Here is a 25,459-nt window from a genome sequence, read left to right as displayed (position 1 = left end):
ATTCTCCCCGTCGGTTTTGAACCGCTTTTATGTCCGCGTCATAACACTTTTGGTGCGAGTTTAAAACAGTAGGTTTATTTCAAAACGCGGGCGTCAGACGCTGTCAGAGCGTTTATGAACAGTGTTTTAGAGCTCCCATAAATGTCTCAGGTAGGCTTTCAGGTAATTTCGCAGCGCCTTCCGGGTCATTAAAAAAGACGTACAGCAAATCTGGAATGAAAAATGGCCCTGTTATTTCATCCCCGAATCCCATTCATGAACACAATATCTAATATCAGTTAACGAGTCGTTTTCTGTTTCTCGTTTTCCGTTTTTTAATCGAATAACGGGATAAGAGTCATTTTCCGTTTTTCGTTCTTTTATTTTGAAGCGAAAAACATCACATCCTGCTGTGTAATGAGCTGCATTGAACACAAGAAGATCTATCGAGAACAAAAATGTCATTTTATTTTGGCGAAAAGTAATGCAAAAGTAATGTAAAAGTAGTGTAATGCCTTACAATTCAAAGACAGTAATATTGTAATGTAACTAATTACTTTGAAATGACAGTAACAAGTAATAAATAATGCATTACGCTTTTGAAGTAACTTGCCCAACACTGCCTATAGCAAGGGTCACTAAGAGGTGGAGCTTGGCCCAGATCCAGACCCAGACCCCGTCCTATCAGGAACCAGACCCATAACTGATAGATCATTGAGAATTATGAAATGATGACGGAGCGTTTCCATTTTACTGCTGCAGCGTTAGCATCACTACACTGGTTCAGATGGTTGGAGGTTAAATCACCTCACTGGTTGCTACTCACAAACACTAAATTACCCAGTAATGCAACGGGGTGAAACGTTAACTCTGAACTTAATCAAATCTGTGCAAACCGGAGTTTCTGTGAGTGACGTTTCTATGGTGACAACTGACGAGACTCACTGACAGCTGACAGATGGATCAGAGAGTGGAGGTGATAAAGGTCAGTCAGGTCGGTGAGATCTAGAGCCGATAGATAAGTTCACACGGCTGCTCTCAAAGAGGAACGCTGACAGTGAGAACAGAGCTTTGAATCAAGACACTCTTTTCTTCCAACTGGCAGTTGAACACCTGAATGCCTCATATGTTCTGAGACTCTTAAGAAGCACATTTTCAAAGCTGTGTTTGTATTTTACTGTTATTATCAGAGTACTTGTTCTTCATAATTCCTCCAGTTCAATATGAAAACTATAAACATTGTTGAAATGTTATTGAATTACAGCCTTTTTTCTTTGCTAGATGGTTTAAAATCAATACCAGATCTTTGTTGGCACACCAGGTCTGAAGACAGACCACATAGACTGTTTCAACTGTTGTTTCTTCTCTTTTCTAACGCTTCAATTTCTCTCTCAATCATTTCAGCTCGTCTCTTGTCTTTCTTTTAACGTCCTCCTCTGTCCATCTCTGTCCATCACTCAGCCACGCGTATCCCACCCAGTACAACATCAACACAACAAAAGACAAATATCACTTTTTCTCATTTTAAAAAGTGGACAAATGGACATAAGTCTATGTAAAGTCCCCAGAAGTGACAGAAGTGTGTGTGTCTTCAGTCTGTCAGGTTGTCTGATCACAGAGGACGGCTGTTCTTCTCTGGCCTCAGCTCTGGACTCCAACCCCTCCTATCTGAGACAGCTGGACCTGAGCTACAATCATCCAGGAGACTCAGGAGTCAAGCTGCTGTCTGCTGGACTGGAGGGTCCACACTGGAGACTGGACACTCTCAGGTGAGGACAGATGGACAGACATCAGACTGGACTCTCAGGTGAGGACAGATGGACAGACATCAGACTGGACACTCTCAGGTGAGGACAGATGGACAGACATCAGACTGGAGACTCAGGTGAGGACAGATGGACGGACATCAGACTGGACTCTCTGGTGAGGACTGATGGACAGACATCAGACTGGACTCTCAGGTGAGGACAGATGGACAGACATCAGACTGGACACTCTTAGGTGAGGACAGATGGACAGACTTCAGACTGGACACTCTCAGGTGAGGACAGATGGACAGACATCAGACTGGACACTCAGGTGAGGACAGATGGACAGACATCAGACTGGAGACTCAGGTGAAGACAGATGGACAGACATCAGACTGGAGACTCAGGTGAGGACAGATGGACAGACATCAGACTGGACACTCAGGTGAGGACAGATGGACAGACATCAGACTGGAGACTCAGGTGAGGACAGATGGACAGACATCAGACTGGACACTCAGGTGAGGACAGATGGACAGACATCAGACTGGACACTCAGGTGAAGACAGATGGACAGACATCAGACTGGAGACTCAGGTGAGGACAGATGGACAGACATCAGACTGGACACTCAGGTGAGGACAGATGGACAGACATCAGACTGGACACTCAGGTGAGGACAGATGGACAGACATCAGACTGGAGACTCAGGTGAAGACAGATGGACAGACATCAGACTGGAGACTCAGGTGAGGACAGATGGACAGACATCAGACTGGACACTCAGGTGAGGACAGATTCACTGACGTTAGACGGTAAAAGTCGGGGGGATTTCAAAAAGTGGGCGGTATATTGCGACTCCTCCATAAATGATTGCACATACACTTGCATATTTATGCACATTTTTCTCTGAATGACAAGGATTTAGAATTAAAAAACGTTAAAAGAGTTCTATCTATAACCGGGCGTGGAGAGTTTGTGTGCTGTCATGTGACTGCCTGGCTGCGTTTGATTGGTGAAACGGAGTCACGTGAGAGTCTTGAAAGAAGACTCAGACAGAAATAAACAGATGGCACAGTGTGACGTTAACCTCACCATGGAGCCTAATACACCACCCAGCTGCAACAATAACCTGATGAACAAACATGTTAAACATCATTTAACTTCATTATGATAATAATGTCAGTTAGAACCTGAGGGGATGAACAGTTGTTTGTAATTGTTTCATCATTAATTTCTGATTCCTCTTCAGACTCAGTGGCTGTAACCTCTCAGAGAGAAGCTGTGAAGGTCTGTCCTCAGTTCTCAGCTCCCAGTCCTCCAGTCTAAGAGACCTGGACCTGAGTAACAACGACCTGCAGGATTCAGGAGTGGAGCTGCTGTCTGCTGGCCTGGAGAGTCCACACTGTCGACTGGAAACTCTCAGGTCAAATTCAACTACTTTGAGAAGTTTACCTATGAAGCTTTCAATGATGCGTTTACATGCACCAAATATTCAGTTATTTATATTCACGTATTCCTAAAAAGACACGTTTGCTACTAATCTGTTAACACGGCTGATGAAATACTGTTTCTGCTGCTAACGACTTGCCAGCAAAAGAACAAAACAAAACTTTTATCAAAACCAAACCTCTTGTTTATCTTTTCCCTGCCGTTCGATGTTTTAATAGTTTTATAAATCCACCTGGTGTTTATAAATGCTGTTGCAAACGTCAGTCTACGTTTGTGAACGTCACTCCATGAACATGTGAGCCTGAACTACAACACCAGACTGTCTCTGCTGTCAAGGTGGACCCAGTTTGAACCACTTTCTATACAGTTGAGTTTATTGAGTTTTATATGAAATGAACTAATATTCTTGTCACGGTGGCTGAAAGCAGCAAGGAGGACCCACATGCAGACTCAAAGCTATGCAGATGCAATGAAGACATATTATTCATGAAAACACCCCCTAGTGGCCAGCAGAGAGAATGCAGCTTTAAGGACCTTCAGGCTTGACTTCACTTTTCTGAACCAGAGGTTGATGCCTGATTGGAATATCAACTCTGACAACTGAACATGAACCAACCAGACATTTTGATGCTGCTGACAGTTTTAATTCAAAGTTTAAAGCTTCTAACTCGTCTGCACGGCGGAGACAAAACACCATTTTAACACCAACATGTGCACACATTTATGATGACGTTACAATGCATTTTAAACCCGAAATCAATTGACTCTACATTCGCGATCGCGAGATGGGCATACGCTCCACTTTTGGAAAAGTGTGAAAGCCGGTCCGTGTGACTCTACACTATGTTAATTAAGCGCTGTTGTTAGCAGGCTCCATGAGCTGGACACCGACTCACGGAGCGGCTCCCGGTCGGTCAGAGCGCAGCCGACCCGGCACACCGAGGATCAACAGCTGAGGGGCGGCGGCGAAAAGGCGGAGGCTCCGATTCTCCCCGTCGGTTTTGAACCGCTTTTATGTCCGCGTCATAACGCTTTTGGTGCGAGTTTAAAACAGTAGGTTTATTTCAAAACGCGAGCGTCAGACGCTGTCAGAGCGTTTATGAACAGTGTTTTAGAGCTCCCCTAAATGTCTCAGGTAGGCTTTCAGGTAATTTCGCAGCGCCTTCTAGGTCATTAAAAAAGACGTACAGCAAATCTGGAATGAAAAATGGCCCTGTTATTTCATCCCCGAATCCCATTCATGAACACAATATCTAATATCAGCTAACGAGTCGTTTTCTGTTTCTCGTTTTCCGTTTTTAAGAATAACGGGATAAGAGTCATTTTCCGTTTTTCGTTCTTTTATTTTGAAGCAAAAAACATCACATCCTGCTGTGTAATGAGCTGCATTGAACACAAGAAGGTCTATCGAGAACAAAAATGTCCTTTTATTTATAAAAGTAATGTAAAAGTAATGTAAAAGTAGTGTAATGCCTTACAATTCAAAGACAGTAATATTGTAATGTAACTAATTACTTTGAAATGACAGTAACAAGTAATAAATAATGCATTACGCTTTTGAAGTAACTTGCCCAACACTGCCTATAGCAAGGGTCACTAAGAGGTGGAGCTTGGCCCAGATCCAGACCCAGACCCCGTCCTATCAGGACCCAGACCCATAACTGATAGATCATTGAGAATTATTAAATGATGACGGAGCGTTTCCATTTTACTGCTGCAGCGTTAGCATCACTACACTGGTTCAGATGGTTGGAGGCTAAATCATCTCACTGGTTGCTACTCACAAACACTAAATTACCCAGTAATGCAACGGGGTGAAACGTTAACTCTGAACTTGATCAAATCTGTGCAAACTGGAGTTTCTGTGAGTGACGTTTCTATGGTGACAACTGACGAGACTCACTGACAGCTGACAGATGGATCAGAGAGTGGAGGTGATAAACGTCAGTCAGGTCGGTGAGATCTAGAGCCGATAGATAAGTTCACACGGCTGCTCTCAAAGAGGAACGCTGACAGTGAGAACAGAGCTTTGAATCAAGACTCTTTTCTTCCAACTGGCAGTTGAACACCTGAATGCCTCATATGTTCTGAGACTCTTAAGAAGCACATTTTCAAAGCTGTGTTTTGTATTTTAGTGTTATTATCAGAGTACTTGTTCTTCATAATTCCTCCAGTTCAATATGAAAACTATAAACATTGTTGAAATGTTATTGAATTACAGCCTTTTTTCTTTGCTAGATGGTTTAAAATCAATACCAGATCTTTGTTGGCACACCAGGTCTGAAGACAGACCACATAGACTGTTTCAACTGTTGTTTCTTCTCTTTTCTAACGCTTCAATTTCTCTCTCAATCATTTCAGCTCGTCTCTATTCTTTCTTTTACCGTCCTCCTCTGTCCATCTCTGTCCATCACTCAGCCACGCTTATCCCACCCAGTACAACATCAACACAGCAAAAGACAAATATCACTTTTTCTCATTTTAAAAAGTGGACAAATGGACATAAGTCTATGTAAAGTCCCCAGAAGTGACAGAAGTGTGTGTGTCTTCAGTCTGTCAGGTTGTCTGATCACAGAGGACGGCTGTTCTTCTCTGGCCTCAGCTCTGGACTCCAACCCCTCCTATCTGAGACAGCTGGACCTGAGCTACAATCATCCAGGAGACTCAGGAGTCAAGCTGCTGTCTGCTGGACTGGAGGGTCCACACTGGAGACTGGACACTCTCAGGTGAGGACAGATGGACAGACATCAGACTGGACACTCTCTGGTGAGGACAGATGGACAGACATCAGACTGGACACTCTCAGGTGAGGACAGATGGACAGACTTCAGACTACACACTCTCAGGTGAGGACAGATGGACAGATATCAGACTGGACTCTCAGGTGAGGACAGATGGACAGACATCAGACTGGAGACTCTCAGGTGAGGACAGATGGACAGACATCAGACTACACACTCTCAGGTGAGGACAGATGGACGGACATCAGACTGGACACTCTCAGGTGAGGACAGATGGACGGACATCAGACTGGACACTCAGGTGAGGACAGATGGACAGACATTAGACTGGAGACTCAGGTGAGGACAGATGGACAGACATTAGACTGGACACTCTCAGGTGAGGACAGATGGACAGACATCAGACTGGAGACTCAGGTGAGGACAGATGGACAGACATCAGACTGGACACTCTCAGGTGAGGACAGATGGACAGACATCAGACTGGACACTCTCAGGTGAGGACAGATGGACAGACATCAGACTGGACTCTCAGGTGAGGACCGATGGACGGACCTCAGACTGGACACTCTCAGGTGAGGACAGATGGACGGACATCAGACTGGAGACTCAGGTGAGGACAGATGGACAGACATCAGACTGGACACTCAGGTGAGGACAGATGGACAACAGCTCCAGACTGTGTCTCCGTCTCTGACTGAGGAACTGGGGTTCATGTTTAATGGTGGACCTGATTGAGGTCTTTGAATGTCTTCCTGCAGGGTGGACCATGGGGGACAGCAGAGACTGAGACCTGGTCTGAGGAAGTGTGAGTATGTCTTCAGTAACTCAGCTGCTCCAGATTTGAACGTGTTCATGACTGAAATCCGATGATCACGTTTCTATCAGGATGCAGCGTTTGTTTCTTCGTGGCTGTAAAGATGTCGTGTTGTGTTCACAGCAAACGCCACATTTTCACCTTCAATTACACACAAAGTCAACACAGAGACACAAACGGACGCCAATTCCTGCCGGACGGCAACGGAGACAAACACGCAACATTCACGTAGTCGGGTTTATGTTTAAATATTTCAACTGAAGAGATAAATTCCTCTGTGTCTCTAAAGCGTCTCAGCGTTGAGATCGTCCACCTGTCGTCCTGACGTCCCTGAATCCTAAATGGAGGAACCAGATGTTGTCTCCTGGGTCTGTGGTCCCCTAGAGGTCTAGATAGTAGCTCACATTAGTCCAGAGACCAGACCAGACTATGTGGAGGAACCAGAGACTGTCTGTGGTCCCCCAGAGGTCTAGATAGTAGCTCACATTAGTCCAGAGACCAGACCAGACTATGTGGAGGAACCAGAGACTGTCTGTGGTCCCCCAGAGGTCTAGATAGTAGCTCACATTAGTCCAGAGACCAGACCAGACTATGTGGAGGAACCAGAGACTGTCTGTGGTCCCCCAGAGGTCTAGATAGTAGCTCACATTAGTCCAGAGACCAGACCAGACTATGTGGAGGAACCAGAGACTGTCTGTGGTCCCCTAGAGGTCTAGATAGTAGCTCACATTAGTCCAGAGACCAGACCACAGATTGGTCTGCTGTCCATCTTCAGTAATTTAAGGCCAAACTGTGATATTTTTAGGACCAACGATGTAATTTTGTCGCGTTTTTGTTTAGTCTGTTGATCGTCAGTGATCCAGAACAGACAGGTTGCGTTCTCACTAATCCAACTTTCCTAACGGCTCTACATATATTACACTAATTATACACATATATAGAAACCTGTTCTCCAGGCAGGACCACACGGCCTCCCACAAAGAACACCCCCACTCCACATGGCTGACTGGTCGACACCCACAGCCGCCATCTTGTAACACACACACACACACACACACACACACACACACACACACACTTGTATAGTATTTAGTTAGATAGGCCACTTGGACTTAGTGTATGTTTCTTTGTTTATTGTTAATAAACCCCTTATGAACATACTGCTGTGTTTATTAATGTTGTATAAGAATGAATGATATCAACCTCTTCTCTGTGAAGAATTCACAAATCCTTCAACTGTTTGTACTCATATTCTAATAGTTATTAATTATTGGCATTTGAGTACAAACTCCTTTATATTCCATCCATCCATCCATCCATTATCTTCCGCTTATCCGGGACCGGGTCGCGGGGGCAGCTGCCTGAGCAGGGACGCCCAGACTTCCCTCTCCCCAGACACTTCCCCCAGCTCCTCCGGGAGGACCCCAAGGCGTTCCCAGGCCAGCCGGGTGACATAGTCACTCCAGCGTGTCCTGGGTCTTCCTCGGGGTCTCCTCCCGGTGGGGCATGCCTGGAACACCTCCCGAGGGAGGCGTCCAGGGGGCATCCGATACAGATGCCCGAGCCACCTCAACTGGCTCCTCTCGATGTGGAGGAGCAGCGGCTCTACTCCGAGCTCCCCCCGTGTGACGGAGCTCCTCACCCTATCTCTAAGTGAGCGCCCCGCCACCCTGCGGAGGAAGCTCATTTCGGCCGCTTGTATCCGGGATCTTATTCTTTCGGTCATGACCCAAAGTTCATGACCATAGGTGAGGGTAGGAACGTAGATTGACCGGTAAACCGAGAGCTTCGCCTTTCGGCTCAGCTCTCTCTTTACCACGACGGACCGATACAGCGACCGCATTACTGCAGCCGCTGCACCGATCCGCCTGTCAATCTCACGTTCCATCCTTCCCTCACTCGTGAACAAGACCCCAAGATACTTAAACTCCTCCACTTGAGGCAGGAACTCCCCCCCGACCTGGAGGGAGCAAGCCACCTTTTTCCGGTCGAGAACCATGGCCTCAGATTTGGAGGTGCTAATCCTCATCCCGGCTGCTTCACACTCGGCTGCAAACCGCCCCAGGACATGCTGGAGGTCCTGGCTCGAAGGAGCCAACAAGACCACATCGTCCGCAAAAAGCAGGGATGAAATCCAGTGGCTCCCGAACCAGATCCCCTCCGGCCCACGGCTGCGCCTAGAAATCCTGTCCATAAAAATAATGAACAGGACCGGTGACAAAGGGCAGCCCTGCCGGAGTCCAACATGCCTTTATATTGAGACTGAGTATTGATATTAATAATTATCTATTAATAACTGAATCTGCTCCTGCTAGTTCCCCAACACTGTGTTTTTCTCTGCGATCCAACAAAACACACACCACTACACACACCGGTGTCTATTTATCAATGAAATGGGTGACGTGACCCATCACCATCAAGTTACCGCCCCCTTGTGATGTCATATACTAATACCCAAAGTATATTTATTAAGCTTTCAAAACACACACCAAAAAACACCCGATTGTCTCCAACAATAACCTTTAGCTGCATTGTGTTTGTTCTCTCCATCAGATGTCTGTGAACTGGAACTGGACACAAACACAGTCAGCAGAGAACTCAAACTGGACGACACCAACAGGGAGGTGACACGTGTGTCAGACCACCAGTCATATCCATATCATCCAGACAGATTTGTCTCAGAGCCTCAGCTGCTGTGTAGAGACGGTCTGACTGGTCGCTGTTACTGGGAGGTCAAGTGGAGAGGACATGTTTATATATCAGTGAGTTACAGAGGAATCAAGAGGAGAGGAAACGACTCTGGGTTTGGATGTAATGATCAGTCCTGGAGTCTGGGTTGTTATGATGGTGGTTACTCTGTCTGGCACAAAAGAAAACATACACTCATCTCCTCCTCCTCCTCCTCCTCCTCCTCTGGTGTGGTAGCAGTGTACTTGGACTGTCCTGCTGGCACCTTGACCTTCTACAGAGTCTCCTCTAACAAACTGATCCACCTCCACACCATCAACACCACATTCACTGAACCTCTTTATCCTGGGTTTAGAGTCTGGTCTGGATCAGTGTCTCTGTGTCTCTGAAACTGTTCACAACAAACACAAAGCGGTGCGATTACATTCAGAGTCAATGCAAAGATGTGAATGAAAACATTGCAGTTTGTAATCAGTCAGGTTCATTCCTCCTTGTACTTGTTGTAAATGTATTAATGCTTGTGTAAATGTACTTAAATGAATGGAGTATATCGGGATGGCTTTGTCTTTAGACTGAACCTTGTCGTGTTGAGGAACATGCATTAGTGACTGGAGCAACTAGTTGCTGTCCAGTGGAAACCATCAACATGAAACACAGAGCACACACAGGTTAGAATAGAAAACATAATGTATTTAACATATTACAAATAAAAAACATATTAAACTGTTTCTTCATTGTTGGAGAAAATGCTCCTGCTAAATCCACTAAGGAATTATAAACTATGATGATGCTGCAGCTGTGATTTTCCATTCATCAACGCTTTATAACGCTTGCTCTTGGGATATGTTGAGAGATACACAGACCAGCTGATGAAGACGGCTGCATGATGCATGTGAACGTGTATAAATGTTGACTTTGCTGCAGTGAACCTCCGTTGAATTGAATCCGGCGTCACCAACAGGCTTGGAAGAAGAGAAGCGTCCGCTGGCTGCATCTCGGCTCTGGGCAACTCCGACACTGCGGACGCAAATAAAGGTCGGAGGCTTTTTGCCACTATTTTATCGTCTGCTTCACCTCGGCCTAGACGCAGTGAGTAACGCATAATATTCTCCAAAAGGAAATTGATTAAGATCAAGATGAGAGAATGTGTGGATTCAAATCAAACGACTGAAATAATAAAAAGACAAAAGCTCTGTGTAATAAGGAAGTTACATGAGAACATGTTCAAATAAAATAATAATACAAAGAATGTGAGTTAAAAGTAGATCCTGAGGGTAAAGTTAGGGCCGTTGATGAGACTCAGACCAGAGTGTCCCAAAACCAAGACTGCAAACTGTCCATAAATGCAACTTGTGGTCCTTCATGAATGCAACTCCTTCACTTATAATAGACACATATAATTCCCTCAGTACAAACGACAGCAACGAGTTTCCTTTTTGTTTACTGGCAGGATTTATTTGGTTCATCCAGACCGTGAAAACTGTAATCAAAAAACATAATACACAAATACAATAATCACTAGTCAAAATAATAACAAGCCATACAGTAATATCCCAACATTGTCCTGGTAATGTCGTCACTTTCAATTAGGCTACTGTATACACAATACACTTTGGTTACATATAATACAACAAAACACAAAGACCAATCTAACTAAGCCCAACATGTGTTAGCCCTTAACGGTGTTAGCCCTTAGCTGTATAAAAACAATTTAATACAAACAAGAACAGAAAACACACACAAAAAACGTCAGCAAAACATACCTTAGTAGCTGCATTGCATGAGGAAAGTTGTGTAGCTTGGCATTACTCTGTAGGATTGTTTATCTTGATGCTAAGAGCTATTTTGCAGATGCATCAGCACTGAAAAACATGTACTAAATCAGCGGACTTTTTTGATGAGTGTTACGCTAAAGTATGTCCTGACGGAAACGGGCGATACAAAAACAAAGGTTCCGCCTTAGAGAACTTTGGTTCCTACCAAAATAAATAACTCAGAAATACTGCGCTGACTGACACAGAGGCAGTTACAACACATTTATCAACACAATTCCAATTACTATATGTCTGCATGAAAGTGATTGTTAAATATGCAAATGGTTTGTTTTCATGAACGGCCGAGGTGTGTAGCACTTTAACTCCTTTTGTATAGGAAGGTCTGTTGTATCCTAAAGGAGATCTGAAAGGATCATTGGAGCTCCTTTCCTTTGGTGAAGGAAGGTCCGTTGTATCCTAAAGGAGATGTGAAAGGATCATTGGAGCTCCTTTCCTTTGCATTTAGAGAATCTGAACGGCTCTTATCATGGCGGCCACTTGTTTACTTCCGGGTCACGTCTTCAGTTAGGAACCTTCCTCAGAGAAAAAGGCCAAATCCCAACGTCGCCCCTCACAGACTCACGGACTTTGATGTGCGTTCCCATTGAGTCCCTGAGGGTTCAGGTCTGTCCCACGGTCACATCGTGAAGTGCACGAGGACTCGCTCGCGGACATTTTGAGCCCTTTATGCCCACTTACGTAAATCAGCATCGATGCTGACTTTGCCTGAGGGAATTACCCACAGTTCATAGCGTTGCAACGTGAAACACGGGGTTACCAGGGAAAGCCCGGAGGACTTAAAAAAAAAAGGTAAACATATAGGACACCACATGTGTGGAATATTACATTTAAGCAGAAACTTTAACATTAAAGATTTAAAATGGAACATAAAACACTTGAAATCATAGGCATGTCATCATAGCCTACACACCTGGTTTAATCATCAAGCAGTTATTTTAATGTAGCTTATTGAAGTAAACACATTATTTGAGTTACGTCTGGTCTGGGATGATAAGAGTCTGGAAGACGTTCAGATCAGGCTGTAAAACGTGAAATAAAACCCAACACTTTTAGATAATATATTTTGTGTCATCAAAGTAAAGTGACAATCCGAGTGCTGTCCCATTTGTATTTCTACCATTTCAAGTCCCCACAGCCTCTCACACTCAACCGTTTACCAGGTGACGTCAGGTAAGTCCCTGAGGGTTCAGGACTTAGACCTTAGGGGGACATTCGGATTTGGCCAAAGACTCCCACAATGTGTTAACGTGGTTGTGTTTTTGTTAATGTGGTTGTGTTTTTGTCACGGATGTACTATGATTGAAGGAGGTATGGACCCAAATGCAGTTAAAATGCTTATTTAAATGATAAGTCCAAAAACTCAGGGAGGCCACAGGGGCAAAAACACTATCAAAAAAACAAAGATCCAATCCAAAGCGGACAAAACTCAAACAATAATCCAGACAAAGACCAGGGCACAGGCAGGACAGATCAGGTGGTGGACACACATCCGGGATAAAACAGACGACCAAGCCAAGATTGAAAGGAAACACAGACTAAATACATAAGGGTGGATTAGGTTCAACGACAGACAGGTGTGGAAACACAAGGGCAGGCTATGGTGATTGGGGAGAACGAGAGGCAAGGCTGACGAGACAATGAGACACAGCTGGGAGACAGAAAAGGAGGGAAACCAAGACAGGAAGCAAAGCACATGACAACACAAGACAGAAGGACTACAAAATAAAACAGGAAACCAAAACAACAAAACCCAGTCATCAGTAAGCTGTCAGCCTGCAGCCAGACATGCTAACATGCATGAACACACTCCACTCCCTGGAAATGAACACACTGGAATGTAAACGTATCACTTTTATCCAGGCATGTTTTAAAGTAGTTGGACTGACTCTGATCAGCATCAACTGTAGGAGGAGTGTTTTAGAAACACATCTTTAGTCAAATAATATACGTAAATCCACACATGCATTAGTTAATGAGAAGAAAACCTGCCATCCTCATCCTCTTCAGGCACCCAGCACAGTTCCTCCCATGTTTCCCAGAGACAAACCTAGATATAGACAGTGATGGGAATAACGGCATTATAAGTAGCGGCGTTAGTAACGCCGTTACTTTTTTCAGTAACGAGTAATCTCATTGCAGCTGGGATCGGCTCCAGCCCCCCCCCCCCCCCGTGACCCTAAATACAGGATAAGCGGTAGACAATGGATGGATGGATGGAGTAATCTCATTGATAACTCATCTCATTATTATAACGCCGTTATCGTTACTGCCAAAAAATGTGTCGCGTTACTTCATTGAAGGCAGAAAAAAACTAATGTTAGCTATAGTACACAGAGACATGTCAAGCACTAGGACCAGGCGGAAAACGGCCGCTCAAGCTGAAGCCTGTGTGATTGGCCGTCCCCGCCGTCACGCCTTCTTGCTTGCACACCGGTCTGCTAGTCTGCGGTCAGGAGTCCTACAGGAGTCCGCTACTGGAAGTTGGGAGTTTGTTCTGCCTGGTTGACGTCAGCTAGAAGGATGTTAATATCAGAGGTTTCATTTACATTTACGTTTGAATCGGTGTCCGTGTGCGTATGTGCGCGCGTGCGTATTTGTGTTTGGTAATTAGATGCAGCCAGGATGTCTAAAAAAAGAAAAGTGGACATAAGAGACTTCTTTAGAAGTCAAAGTGTAAGTTACTCAAAGAAATGCGTTACACCCATCCTGCAACACCTTCACTGGCTCCCAATAAAGCAGCATATCCACTTCAAGATCCTCCTCATCATTTACAAAGCTCTCAATAATCTGATCAATAAAATGTATTATTATTATTGTTGTTATTATTACTATTGGATTAGAATTGGGTGAAAATGTTTTGCTACATGCTTTTCCAAAAGATATATTGTGTTATTTTTATCAATCTACTATAAGCATAGTAATTATAAGATCTCCACTAAAATGGTTTAGATTTGTGCACTGTGGATTTCTGTTTGTAATGTATTGAGGATCCATTTCATTATAATACTCAGATTTATCATAAATAATTGAACACGCACATGTATTTTAAGTTCCGTCAAAGAGGGATGGAGATGGGGTCATCGGCCATCTTGATTTTGCTGCCACCTTAGTGAACCTTCACCTCCTGTCTGACTGATGGAAGCTGCAGTTAAACACATACAAACTACATTTGAACAATAACATTCTGCATCAATCACAAACCACAGTGATGTGATGAGCATCTATTCTAGAAGTGAAATCTGTGAAGGTGTCCAGTCTCTCTCTTGATCTCCACATAAACCAACAACCAGAGACAACAAGTCTATCATCAGCAAATCAAGATGGCCAATCAACGCCACTCTTCTTTCCTGTTTCCTGACTCAGGGTTCAATGATATACGTCTGGAGGGAACGTTTTGCGACGCAGTCATCACTGTTGAAGACGTGGAATTTCAAATCCACAAGATCTTCCTCTGTCGATGCAGCCTCTACTTCGAGTGAGTACATTATCTGATATTAGGGGGGAAACTTGTGAATTTATATCCTTCAAATGAGCAGAAAGTAACAGCAAATTGATTGATTAGCGATGTGAAGTCTGAGAGAACAGCCACAACACGTAACAAGCTCATAGAGCATTTGTGATTTAAACAAAAACAAGAGGACATTAAACACCTGATAGACGGCTACGAGAATATTTGTAACATATTTGAAAGGATCATTCAGGATTCAACCAGTGGTGTAGTTTCCCTGTCTGTCTATAGTTTTTATAAATATAATGACTTGACTGGATATCATCTCAAATGAGGTTTCTTGTTTCCATTCATCTCATATCAACTTCCAACATGTGAAGTTTGTACATCGGTTGTAGACTCAGCTCAAGTTGGATTTATGATGTTTGCCAAACGTGTTATTGTTTTGTTGTTTTTTAAAAATGTGAAGTAGAATTTGAGCTGCTGGTCTCTCAGTTCCATACTACTGTACTTTAAAGCAGATTTTAGAATGGAGTTCATTCAGAAAAGTTACACATCTGTTACAAAATGCATATAATTCACTATTTCCATTCCAGATGTCATTTATTTAATAGACTTCACGTGTGTCATTCAACGTGTTGGGTTTGTCAGTGTTGTGGTTTAAAGTAAACTGGGAGGAGCCTTGATATGAGTCATATTACACTCTGCTGCTGTTTTGAAAAGCGCCCCACTATATTCTTATCCTAGTTATTAGTGTGAAGCAAAGAAGGAACAGCTGACGTCAGTTTCTCTTTCTTCTTCTTTGTGTTTTCATCCTGACCCACAGAGCTCTCTTCCAACGCTGGTCTTCTTCAGACAAGAAGGTCTTCAACATCCCCGGCCTGACTCCTGACATGATGCAGCTCCTCATCGACTTTGCATACACCGGCTCTGTTTCAGTGACGGAGGACAACGTTCAGGAGCTGCTTCTAGCAGCCGATCAGTTTAATGTGATGGGAGTTGTGAAAAAGTGCTGCGACTTCCTGGAGAGCCAGCTCTGCCCAGAGAACTGCATCGGCATCTTCCAGTTCACCGCCGTCTGCTTCTGCCCCGAACTGCACCGCCAGGCCTACAGCTTCATCGTCGACCACTTTGAGGAGCTTGTTTCCTCTGAAGAGTTCCCGCAGCTCTCTGTGCAGCAACTCAGTGCCATCCTGAACAGAGACGACCTCAGAGTGAGAGACGAGAGGACTGTGTATGAGGCCGTCCTCCGCTGGATCGCCAGCTCACTGGAGGAAAGGAGAGACCACATCGCTGTGCTCTTATCTAAGGTAGGATGACTTCCTGTCACATGATTTCTTCTCCGTGGTTTCATCCTGACTGAACAGTAGTCTGTAGGGCCACCTCTAGAGTGAGATCATTTGTCCTGCCCTGAAATGTTGCTTTCATGCTCCATATTGCTCTCACTGTCAACAAATACCATGAAGAGACCAAAACCGACACTAAACTAATCCTGCTGTCAAGTCTGTGGATCCAAAACAGAATACAGCTTATAATGATGACATTTTGAATAGATTTGGTTCAGTAGGATAAAAGGACCGGCCTAAAGTACTGCCGTCCATGAACTTCTATCCAAACATTCTGTCCTGTTTTCTCTGCAGGTGCGGCTGGCCTCCATGGGTACAGAGTACATGAGGATCAGTGTGATGTCTAATAAGCTGGTGAATAACAACGCAGACTGCCAGCGCATGGTCAGGGAAGCCATAGAAGTCATGCAAAACCAGCCTGATGTCTACCACCATCTCGCCCGTCCTCGCCTTCCAAACGCCGTCCTGCTGGCCATCGGAGGCTGGAGTGGCGGCGATCCGACTGACAGCATCGAGGCCTACAACGTCCACACCAAAGACTGGATCAGCTTGACCCAGCATCTGGAGCGTCCTCGTGCCTACCATGGCACCGCCTTCCTCAACGGGAGCGTCTACTGCGTTGGGGGCTTCGACAGGTTGGAGTGTTTCAACAGGGTGTGCAGGTTCGACCTCAGCTCAAAAACCTGGCATGAGGTGTCGCCCATGTTTTTCCGCCGCTGCTATGTGAGCGTCACTACACTCAACGGGTGCATCTATGCCATGGGAGGGTACGACGGGCATCAACGACTCTCCACTGCAGAGCGCTATAACCCTGAGACAAACCAGTGGAGTCTCATTTCATCCATGCAGGAGGTTAGAAGTGACGCCAGCTCCACGACGCTCCACAACAAGGTGGGTCTCATAATTCTCACATTATCTCACAGTTGTGTAGCGATATTTCAGATGATTTATTACCAGTAGAAGCCAAGAAAAGTGTTAATTCTTAAATCATTTCATTGTTAAATCCTATTAAAGTCCTTTCCTGTTTTTTCCAGGTTTACGTTTGCGGTGGTTTCAATGGGAACGAGTTCCTGCAGACGGCTGAGTGTTACAACCCAGAGACCGACCAGTGGACGACCATCGGCCTCATGACCTGCGCCCGCAGTGGGCTCGGCGTCATTACTTATGCAGACCGCCTCTATGCTGTAAGTCCAGGAAACACTGCTGACCCTCAAATAACACATAACCTGAAGGGTTAAGAGATTTGATCAGCAGTTGTTTTTTGTAGATTCAGAGAAACTGGTTCAATCTCCGTTTGACCTTTTCATTTCCTCTTCCTCCCAAAGGTCGGCGGCTTTGATGGCGCCAGCCGTCTCCGCAGCGCTGAGGTCTACGACCCTCGGAGCAACACCTGGAACCAAGTGTCCCACATGTTGACCCCTCGCAGCAACTTCGGCATCGAAGTCATCGATGACCGGATCTTCGTTGCCGGGGGCTTCAACGGCATCACCACCTCCACCAACGTGGAGTGCTACAACGTGACCACTGGTGAGTGGTCCGAGGTCTCTGACATGGGGATCGGCCGCAGTGCTCTGAGCTGCTGTGTGGTGTCCGGACTCCCCAACATGGCCGAGTATCTGGTCCCACGTGATGTTCTGCCTCTTTTAGACTTGGATAGTGTTCCTGTGGAGTCTGAGGAGGCAGGACGTTCTGCCTAACACCATCCACCCTGTTTATTAATATGTTTTTTTTTAAATGTAAATAATAAATAATAAACGTCTTTCTGCATCAAACAGCTACTGACAGATTGTGTGAACTTTTAGTTTTATACCATGTGAAGGGGAATTTTATAAGGTAGTCAAACTAAAAAATGAAACTGTTGGCTGTTATCTGCTAAATGTGTATTCCAGCATATCTAAGAGTGTGATATGCTTCTATGGTATTTGGCATTTTGATATTTAAAAAGCCAGCAAGGTTTACATTTTTGGCTTTTTCAAAGACCAATAGAGTGATGAGTTCAAAGGTCAATATAAACATGGCAGTACCTTAACTCCTCTTCTGAGCCACTCAATTCAGCAGTTGTAGTAAAATCATACTTCTCGCATTCATTCTTGTCATCTGAAAGTACATAAAGCAAAAGTAAAATGCATACAAATGAGTAAGTCTTAATATACAACAGGTTTGGCTATTATATAATACATGTGTAACCAGCATGAAAAATCAGGTTACTAAACCTATATTTGTCATTTAGACAGTTCTACTAAACCCCCAGTAGATGGCAGTATTCCCCTGCTAGTGTTTGTATCCGGCGTGAACCTAGGTCAGGTATCGCGTGAAGTCTGCACTTGAGAGGAGACGCCATTTTCTCTCAAGGCATAAGCCAGACCTAGGGAGTCGGTAGCTAAAACAAAGAAAACACGACGCAAAGAGTAGCAGAAAGCTGTGGATAACGGCAGAGACGTCCGCAGGCAGACCCGATAAGCCGTGAGCCAACGAGGAAAAACCCCCTTTGTGAAGTAAAATGCATGAGACTCCGGTGAGTTAGCACACAGTTAGCTTCTAGTTCGGTAGCCGTTCAGATGGAAAAAAATACATTTATTGTGCTATTAACTTGGGTTATGATGGTCTATGTTGCTTAAAATATGCCATATGATGCCTTCCAATGTTTTTCTGTTACTTTTGTGCAATATCTACCTTAGTTTATCGTTTGTAAAAAGATCGCTAGCTTGAAATGCTAAAGCTACTAGCAGTCGCCATGCTAATCGCTAAGCTAAGGCTAATTTTCCATGCTGTTTACATTGAGAAGATGCAGTTTAATCATTTTTTATGCCATTCGAACTGTTTATTTGTGTTATTAGCCACTGCAAATGGTAACAGCACCATTCTGGTGTGGTATATTTCATTTATTGATGAAGAAAAATGCACTTTTGTGTATAAAAACTGTAATTTTATGTTCAAGAGTTAAATATTAAAAAGGTGAATTAAAATAGTTAAAAACTGATGATAAAGGATAAATAGAGGTTTAAAAAGATGCATAAACTGTGTCTGTTAAAAATATCATTGTTAACATGATAATTCATGAATAATTGATTTAATTTATGGTCAAAACTAATTGTTTTAAGTCATAATAATTAATTTAATGTGTTCTAATGTATTTCCTAAATTTTGGTGAACCTAGAAAACGATGAGATCTCCTAAGAAATATAGACAGAATCAGATGAAGTTTCTTATACCTATGCCCTTTCTGTGTAGGTTGTTTTTTTTTCTTTGCTAGTCTGAACTGAGAAACAAGCTGTGTCTCAATTCAGGGGCTGCAGCCTTCGGAGGGTGCATTTGAAGGCCGATTACGTCACAGCGCTGCGCGAAGGCTGTCCCAATTCGTCCAAATTCGAAGGCTCCTCCAAATGCAGCCTCCAAATGCGTCCTCCTTTCCCCTGCATTCGGAGGATGCACCGCTACCATCCTTCGCGGCCTCCCATATCCCAAGATGCTTTGCGGCCCGCTGTTCACAACAACAATGGCGGCGACTAATAGCAGCAGCTCTGGTACCGGCGGCAGCGGCAGCAGTGCCGAATACACATTTAAATGTAAGTAACAAGTTTTTGCTTAACGCCAGAAGTTCGAGGGGCCTTATAACATATTTGACTGTTAAAATACGTGAAGTTAATTATGCTAATACGTAGCCACCGGACTGTAGGGCCAGCTACGTGATGTAGCTTAAGGCTAACGTTAACCTGTTGATACTAGGAGCTCAGAAAAAAAAAAAGATACGAGGAGCTCAGTTAACGTTACCCTTTAAAAGTAACGTTAAAGCCTAAAGATAGAGGATGGTAACTTATATCCTATTAACTGTGGATATGTTGTAGGTATACCTCACATCAGGTTAATTTGTTCTCGTTGTTGAGTTGTGTAGGCTAAAGTTCGCTCCTCTCCTGCGCCCAAAGCTGAATGCAGCTGAGCATAATAAAGCCAATGATGAGTTGTGAGCCCCGCTGTATTTCTAGGCTGTAAAAATGTAAACGTTTGAATTGAATACAGAGCTAACCGTATGATCATTATTACAGCTGATACAGTTAGTATATCGTACAATCATTTTAACTGTTGACATAACAGGAAATGTGCTTTACATGTTGTCGTGTTGTAGGGAGCAAGGAGCAGACTGAGGTGCTTATTAAACTGCGTGGTCAGAACGACCATCTGTTTACAGGGGCCAAAAATACGGCCACACTTGGATGGAGGTAACTGTTGAGGCATAAATAAATAGCCCATTTGTTCTCTATACATATTTGTATATGAAAGTTAAATAAATGAACCCAAATCCTGTACAAAGATCAAAGTACAAATATAAACATGTGGATCACGTTGTTTTAGGATGGGGGTGGGAATTTTTTGTCTGTCTGATGTCACTGATGAATCTTTACATATTTGTTATGTGATCTTGTGTGTTTACTTTTTGTCAATGCTTCTGTCTTGTTTAGAACAATCCTGCAGAAAATGGGCCTGGAGGGGAAGGTGGAGCCCCACCAGGCTAAAAAGAAGTGGGACAACCTAAAAAAAAAATACAAAGTATGTGCAGGTTTGGATAATGACATAGAAACTAAATTTGTTTTACCCAAGCTAATAAATACTTTGATGAAGGAACGTAGAAAAAACCTCCAAGGCACCTCATGTCATGGTCATATAAACATTAAAAACGCAGTCTTTCAATGTGTTTTGGCATCAAGCCTTCATCAGGGAGTCAGACATTCATTTTCAGTTTCTTTATCACTACATAAAGCCTGTCCTAATCGCCTCCATCCCTGAGGACACACCAGGGCCAGGTGCTGCAGTGGGTGAGCAGCAGGAGGAGGACGAGGACAAGGAGGATGAGGAAAGACAGCCAGGGCCATCAACAGGCAACAGGAAGAGGAGAAGGGAAAAGGATGAGCTATTAGAGCTCATAAAGGAGGATATGCACATGCAGAGGGAGGCTGAGGCAAGGAGAGAAAGAGAGAGCAGAGAGAGAATGGAGAGACTTTTTGGTTTGTTAGAGAGGATGGTGGAGAGGCGTTAATTTTTTTTTTTCTGTTCAATTCATTAGTTCTTTGTTGTTCATTTAAATTGTTAATAAAATTATTCTATTGTTCTAAATTACAGTCTTGTAACCTTGGTCTATTTTCTGTTCCATTTCTTATTTACAACGTAAGTAAACTTTTGAACTACTTTTCAGTGACAATATAATTTATTTCAAAGACAGGATAATGATACAAAATAACATTTTAAATTATTTACAAGTGGGCATATCATTTGCAACTATTTACAAAAGATCAGAAATTGACAGAACATATATACAGTAAAAATGATTGGCTGAGCAGGAGTCCCTGGTGGTGCTGCTGGATGGGATGCCACAAAGACCTTGGTCTTCCTCTTCTGGCTGGCGAGCGGGACATCTGGTAGGTTGGGGGTGTGGGATTCCTCGCTCCACTGTCCACCGCATCGTCCATCAACGGGGTTTGCAGGGCTGACACAATCGACGGCTGCCATGTCACTGAAAATGTTTAAAAGAGGGGCAAGAATAAAAAATACTAATAATACCACTGCATAACATCCCACCACGAATTACTTAAACAAACCAAAATGTGTACAAAACATTTAAAATAGGAACAGCTTCACAATTATTTTACTTGCCCTCTAGAGGTAATCATGGTCGAGGACACCCTCCTCCAGGGCAGACACCTCGGCAGACAGCTGGTCCCGCCACGGTGCACCACTGGCTGCCTCCAACCCGTTCTCCCCGTTCTCCCCCTCATCCTCCGGCATGTCGTCCTGCACGTCATCCTCTGGGGCCATGATGTCACCGGCACCCAGGCAGATGTTGTGCAGGACGGCACAAGCTGTTATGACCTGTAGAAAAGAAGAAGAAAAAAGATTAATTAAATGTAATTATAATTAAATTTAAATTAATTTACTGGTATTCACCATTTAACAATAATTCTGTTGTGTAATGACATACCTGAGGCACAAAGGTGTGGTGTACCTCCAGCGCTTTGAGGAAGATGGACCTAAACCTCGTCTTCATCATCCCAAAGGCACGCTCTATGATGGGCTAGCCCTGGAATGATGGGTATTAAAGCGCTGGGCTCCCACACCTTGTACCGGCCGCCTGTAGGGAGTGATGAGGGGGAGTGGATGTTGGAGGCACGGGTACCCGCCATCTGCCAAGATGAAGTACCCTGGAGGAGGGTAGGTGCCACGCCTGTACAGTGGGCTGTGCCGGAGGACCCTGGAGTCGTGCACCGACCCCGGCCAGCCCACGTACGTGTCGAGGAAGCGGCCCTGATGGTCATAAACTGCCTGCAGGATGATTGATGGAAACAGTTTCCTGTTCCTGTAACAGTGACCATCAGGGCCGCTTGGTGGCACCATCCTGACATGGCAGCCGTCGATTGCTCCCGCAGCTTTGCAGAAAGCTCGGTGTCTTGCCAGCTCTGCAAACCCCTGGGTTACTGCCGCCAGGTCGTCGGCGGTCTGGGGGAGGTAGATGACCCTGTGGCGGAGGGCCACCACCTCCTCAGTAACCCGATGGACAATGCGGTGGACAGTGGAGCGAGGAATCCCGAACACCCGTGAGACCACCCGGTACGATGTCGCACTCGCCAGCCAGAAGAGGAAGACCAAGGTTTCAATGGTGGCACCCCATCCATGCCGTCTCTCCTGGTGGAGAAGGTCCAGCAGCACCGCCAGGGACTCTCTGCTCAGCCTGAAATCTGGTGTGGTGTCATGATCATCAAAGAAAATTGTGAAGATGGGGATGTTGAGATTTATCCGAGTGTACAGTGGCCTTGTCTGGATGGAGAAAGGAAGGTAAGAACAGGAGGACAACATAAATGGTTAAACAATAGCTACTGAATTTTAGTCAATATGACAATTGTAATTAATGTTAAAGCTTAGACTAATGATACTTTATCTGTCCATCTATCCACTTTGGCTTCTCAATATGGTTTTGATGTTTAAAGACACATTTTAATATTATATTTAGTTATGGTTATTTACAGGGTTCATACACATTTTACTATTCAATCCAATCACTTTAAAAGCCAAGCATTTAAACTAAAATCAAGCACTTTTCAGACCTTGAAAAACACAGCATTAAAAGTAGAGCATTTTCAAAGATTTTAAGCACCTGTACGAATCCTGTATCAAATCTCGTTGTGAAATGACATTAACCATGTCAATCTATACTTAATATGGCTTGTCACTTCACGGTATCGTTAATTAACGGGTATGTTAATTACCACGGACTACGCTATATATGAACAACAGGTTTAACGTTAACTTACATCCCTACGGCTCTCTCCCAGCCGGAGATAGACCAGTCGCCGCCGGTTGGTTCGCCGGAGCCGCCTCTCCTCTTCCTCCAACAACCAGTAAATTAAAAAAAACAAAAACAAAATCTCCGTGTCCATCATCGTCGTCGTCTGTCCGTTAAGTTTCTGTGTCGTCTGTCTGTATATTTTCTGTCGTATGTCTGTATATTTTCTGTGTTGTCTGTCTGTATTTTCTGTGTCGTATGTCGGTTTGTATTTTTGTTGTGACCGGCGTTTTTCCCGCTTGGCCGACAGACGTGATGACGTCGTGACGCAATCAGGAAATGCTCCGAAGGCTAGACCGTCCCGTTTACCGACCGTTGACCCAGCCTTCGGAGGAGTCTCCGAAGGTGTCGCCTCCGTAGACCGCGAAGGCTGGGTCCTCCGAAGGCTGCAGCCCCTGAATTGAGACACAGCAAAAGAGAGCGGACGAGACGAACGAGATGGCGAGCCCAGCCCAGCGATTCTGAGAGCGAGAGAGAAAGTTGGAGAAGCAGTGTGGCCAGCTGCAGAACCTACCTACCTCAACGACTCCGGATCATCTGAATCTCACACATTGAGAGCAGATAAGATATACACACACACTTCTCACCTACCCGGGTAGTAGTAATAAAAGAAACTGAAGACAAGGAAACTCAATTGACATTGACACTCAGAACACACATTGGATCCCCCTCAACGGAACACACAAGAACGCTGAGCAGGAGTGCTCAGTGTCCCAGGACTCTTTTCTTTTCTTTTCTTTTTTTCTTTTCTGGCGCCTTATTATTTTGAAAAAGGGAACAACCAAGTTGTTTATGTTTATTATTTTATTTCTCATCGATATTAAAATATCACCTGTTCAAACCACTCCTCATTTTGAGTCATTCACCCAACTCCTACCGAACCTAGGGATGTGAGTATCCATTAATCAGGATTAAAGGTGCTACACATGTTTTATATTAGCGGATATCATCTTGGATGCCAACAGTCAACAATAAACTGAGGCTATTGAATGACAATATTTTAATTTTTATTGCATATGATATGATTTTGTGAGTAAGGGGCGGGACTAAATAAGCTTTTTGCTTCCTCCTGTTCCCTCTCGAATATATTTAGTTTTTTTCCGGCTGAGACTGTTTATTTGTGTTGTGCTTCTGACATTTAGTTACTTTAAATTTTATGGTTATTTGTTGTTGTTGTTTGCGATAAAAACCAGGGGGAAAAAGCAAAACATGGAGGAAACTCGTGCTTCTCTCGGAGGTGGGTGTTTGTTGAAGTTAGTGCTGGGCGGGCCGTATTAACGGCGCCGTTAAGTTAACGCTGTTAATGGTGTTAACGGCCCAGCACTAGTAAAAATGTAAAACTTTGTGGCATAAGCAAGCACTAAACCTCAGTGCCTGAAAGACTCAAACTGATTAATCCAGGTGTGCCTGACCATTGTTGTGAGGTCAGACACACATGGATTAATCAATTGGTCTAATAATGCAGGGCTTGAAGACCTCCGGCACGGTGCCGGAAATCCGGCGTAGCAATATTTTGGTGAAGTGTTTTTTTTTTTTTTTTTTTTTAACTGTAACCAGTCGTTTAAAGTGATAGTTCCAACTACCAATGGTACTCAAGGTAACCAAGGAGTTCTAGCCAATCAGAGCAGAGTAGGGCGGGCCTTAAGTTTCCAGGCACCTCGGACCGGGACAACGTAGCCAGAGCGATTGATAACATCAGCCAGGGCCAGAGTGGGACTCATTTTCAGCCCTGGAGTTTCATACCTCAGACCGGCCCACTTTAGATCACGACCTATTATATTAAAATAATGTAATTATAACTTTACATGTTAAGCATACAATAGTGCACTGTTCTCTAAAGCCTTGTAATTCCGTGTATTTTCACACAGCCTTGTGGGCACAAGTGCCCATAGTTCGGTCTGTTTCCCGGCTGGTTTGCGTGCGGCGCGTCTTGGCGTTTCGCGTTCGACGGAGAGTCCGCCTGTGTGGACTCTTGTGGACCTGGGCGGGCCGGTGTTTGACCGATGTCCGCGGGCTTTTCAGCCAGCTCTGAGGGTGATAGTCCCGACAGTTCGGCTGGGTTCTTGTGTCTATTT

General features: G+C 44.3%; 2 protein-coding genes and 1 pseudogene across 3 annotated transcripts in view; all 3 read left to right on the top strand.

Moving 5' to 3' along the window:
- LOC311030190 overlaps positions 1-25,459 on the top strand; it is a 163,494-nt pseudogene that overhangs the window by 50,426 nt on the left and 87,609 nt on the right. The window contains exon 12 of the transcript XR_014599353.1: positions 2,980-3,153. The product of XR_014599353.1 is annotated as an uncharacterized misc_RNA (transcript). The remainder of the gene's footprint in view (positions 1-2,979; positions 3,154-25,459) is intronic.
- On the top strand, positions 9,131-10,221 carry LOC311030178 (stonustoxin subunit alpha-like; the record flags this gene model as incomplete). The annotated part of the gene is made up of 2 exons (XM_084035785.1): positions 9,131-9,134; positions 9,291-10,221. 2 exons carry the CDS (start codon positions 9,131-9,133, stop codon positions 9,812-9,814), a joined length of 528 nt encoding a protein of 175 aa, XP_083891911.1. The 3' UTR covers positions 9,815-10,221.
- LOC311030177 (kelch-like protein 10) lies at positions 14,581-17,751 on the top strand (the record flags this gene model as incomplete). The annotated part of the gene is made up of 5 exons (XM_084035784.1): positions 14,581-14,735; positions 15,535-16,018; positions 16,349-16,945; positions 17,089-17,238; positions 17,380-17,751. The coding sequence occupies 5 exons, from the start codon at positions 14,581-14,583 to the stop codon at positions 17,749-17,751; spliced, it is 1,758 nt and encodes a 585-aa protein (XP_083891910.1).

The sequence above is a fragment of the Eutrigla gurnardus genome (genome assembly GCF_963514095.1).
Source record: "Eutrigla gurnardus genome assembly, chromosome: 19".
In the NCBI taxonomy this organism is placed as follows: domain Eukaryota; kingdom Metazoa; phylum Chordata; class Actinopteri; order Perciformes; family Triglidae; genus Eutrigla; species Eutrigla gurnardus.
This window is presented reverse-complemented; position numbering and strand designations above follow the sequence as displayed.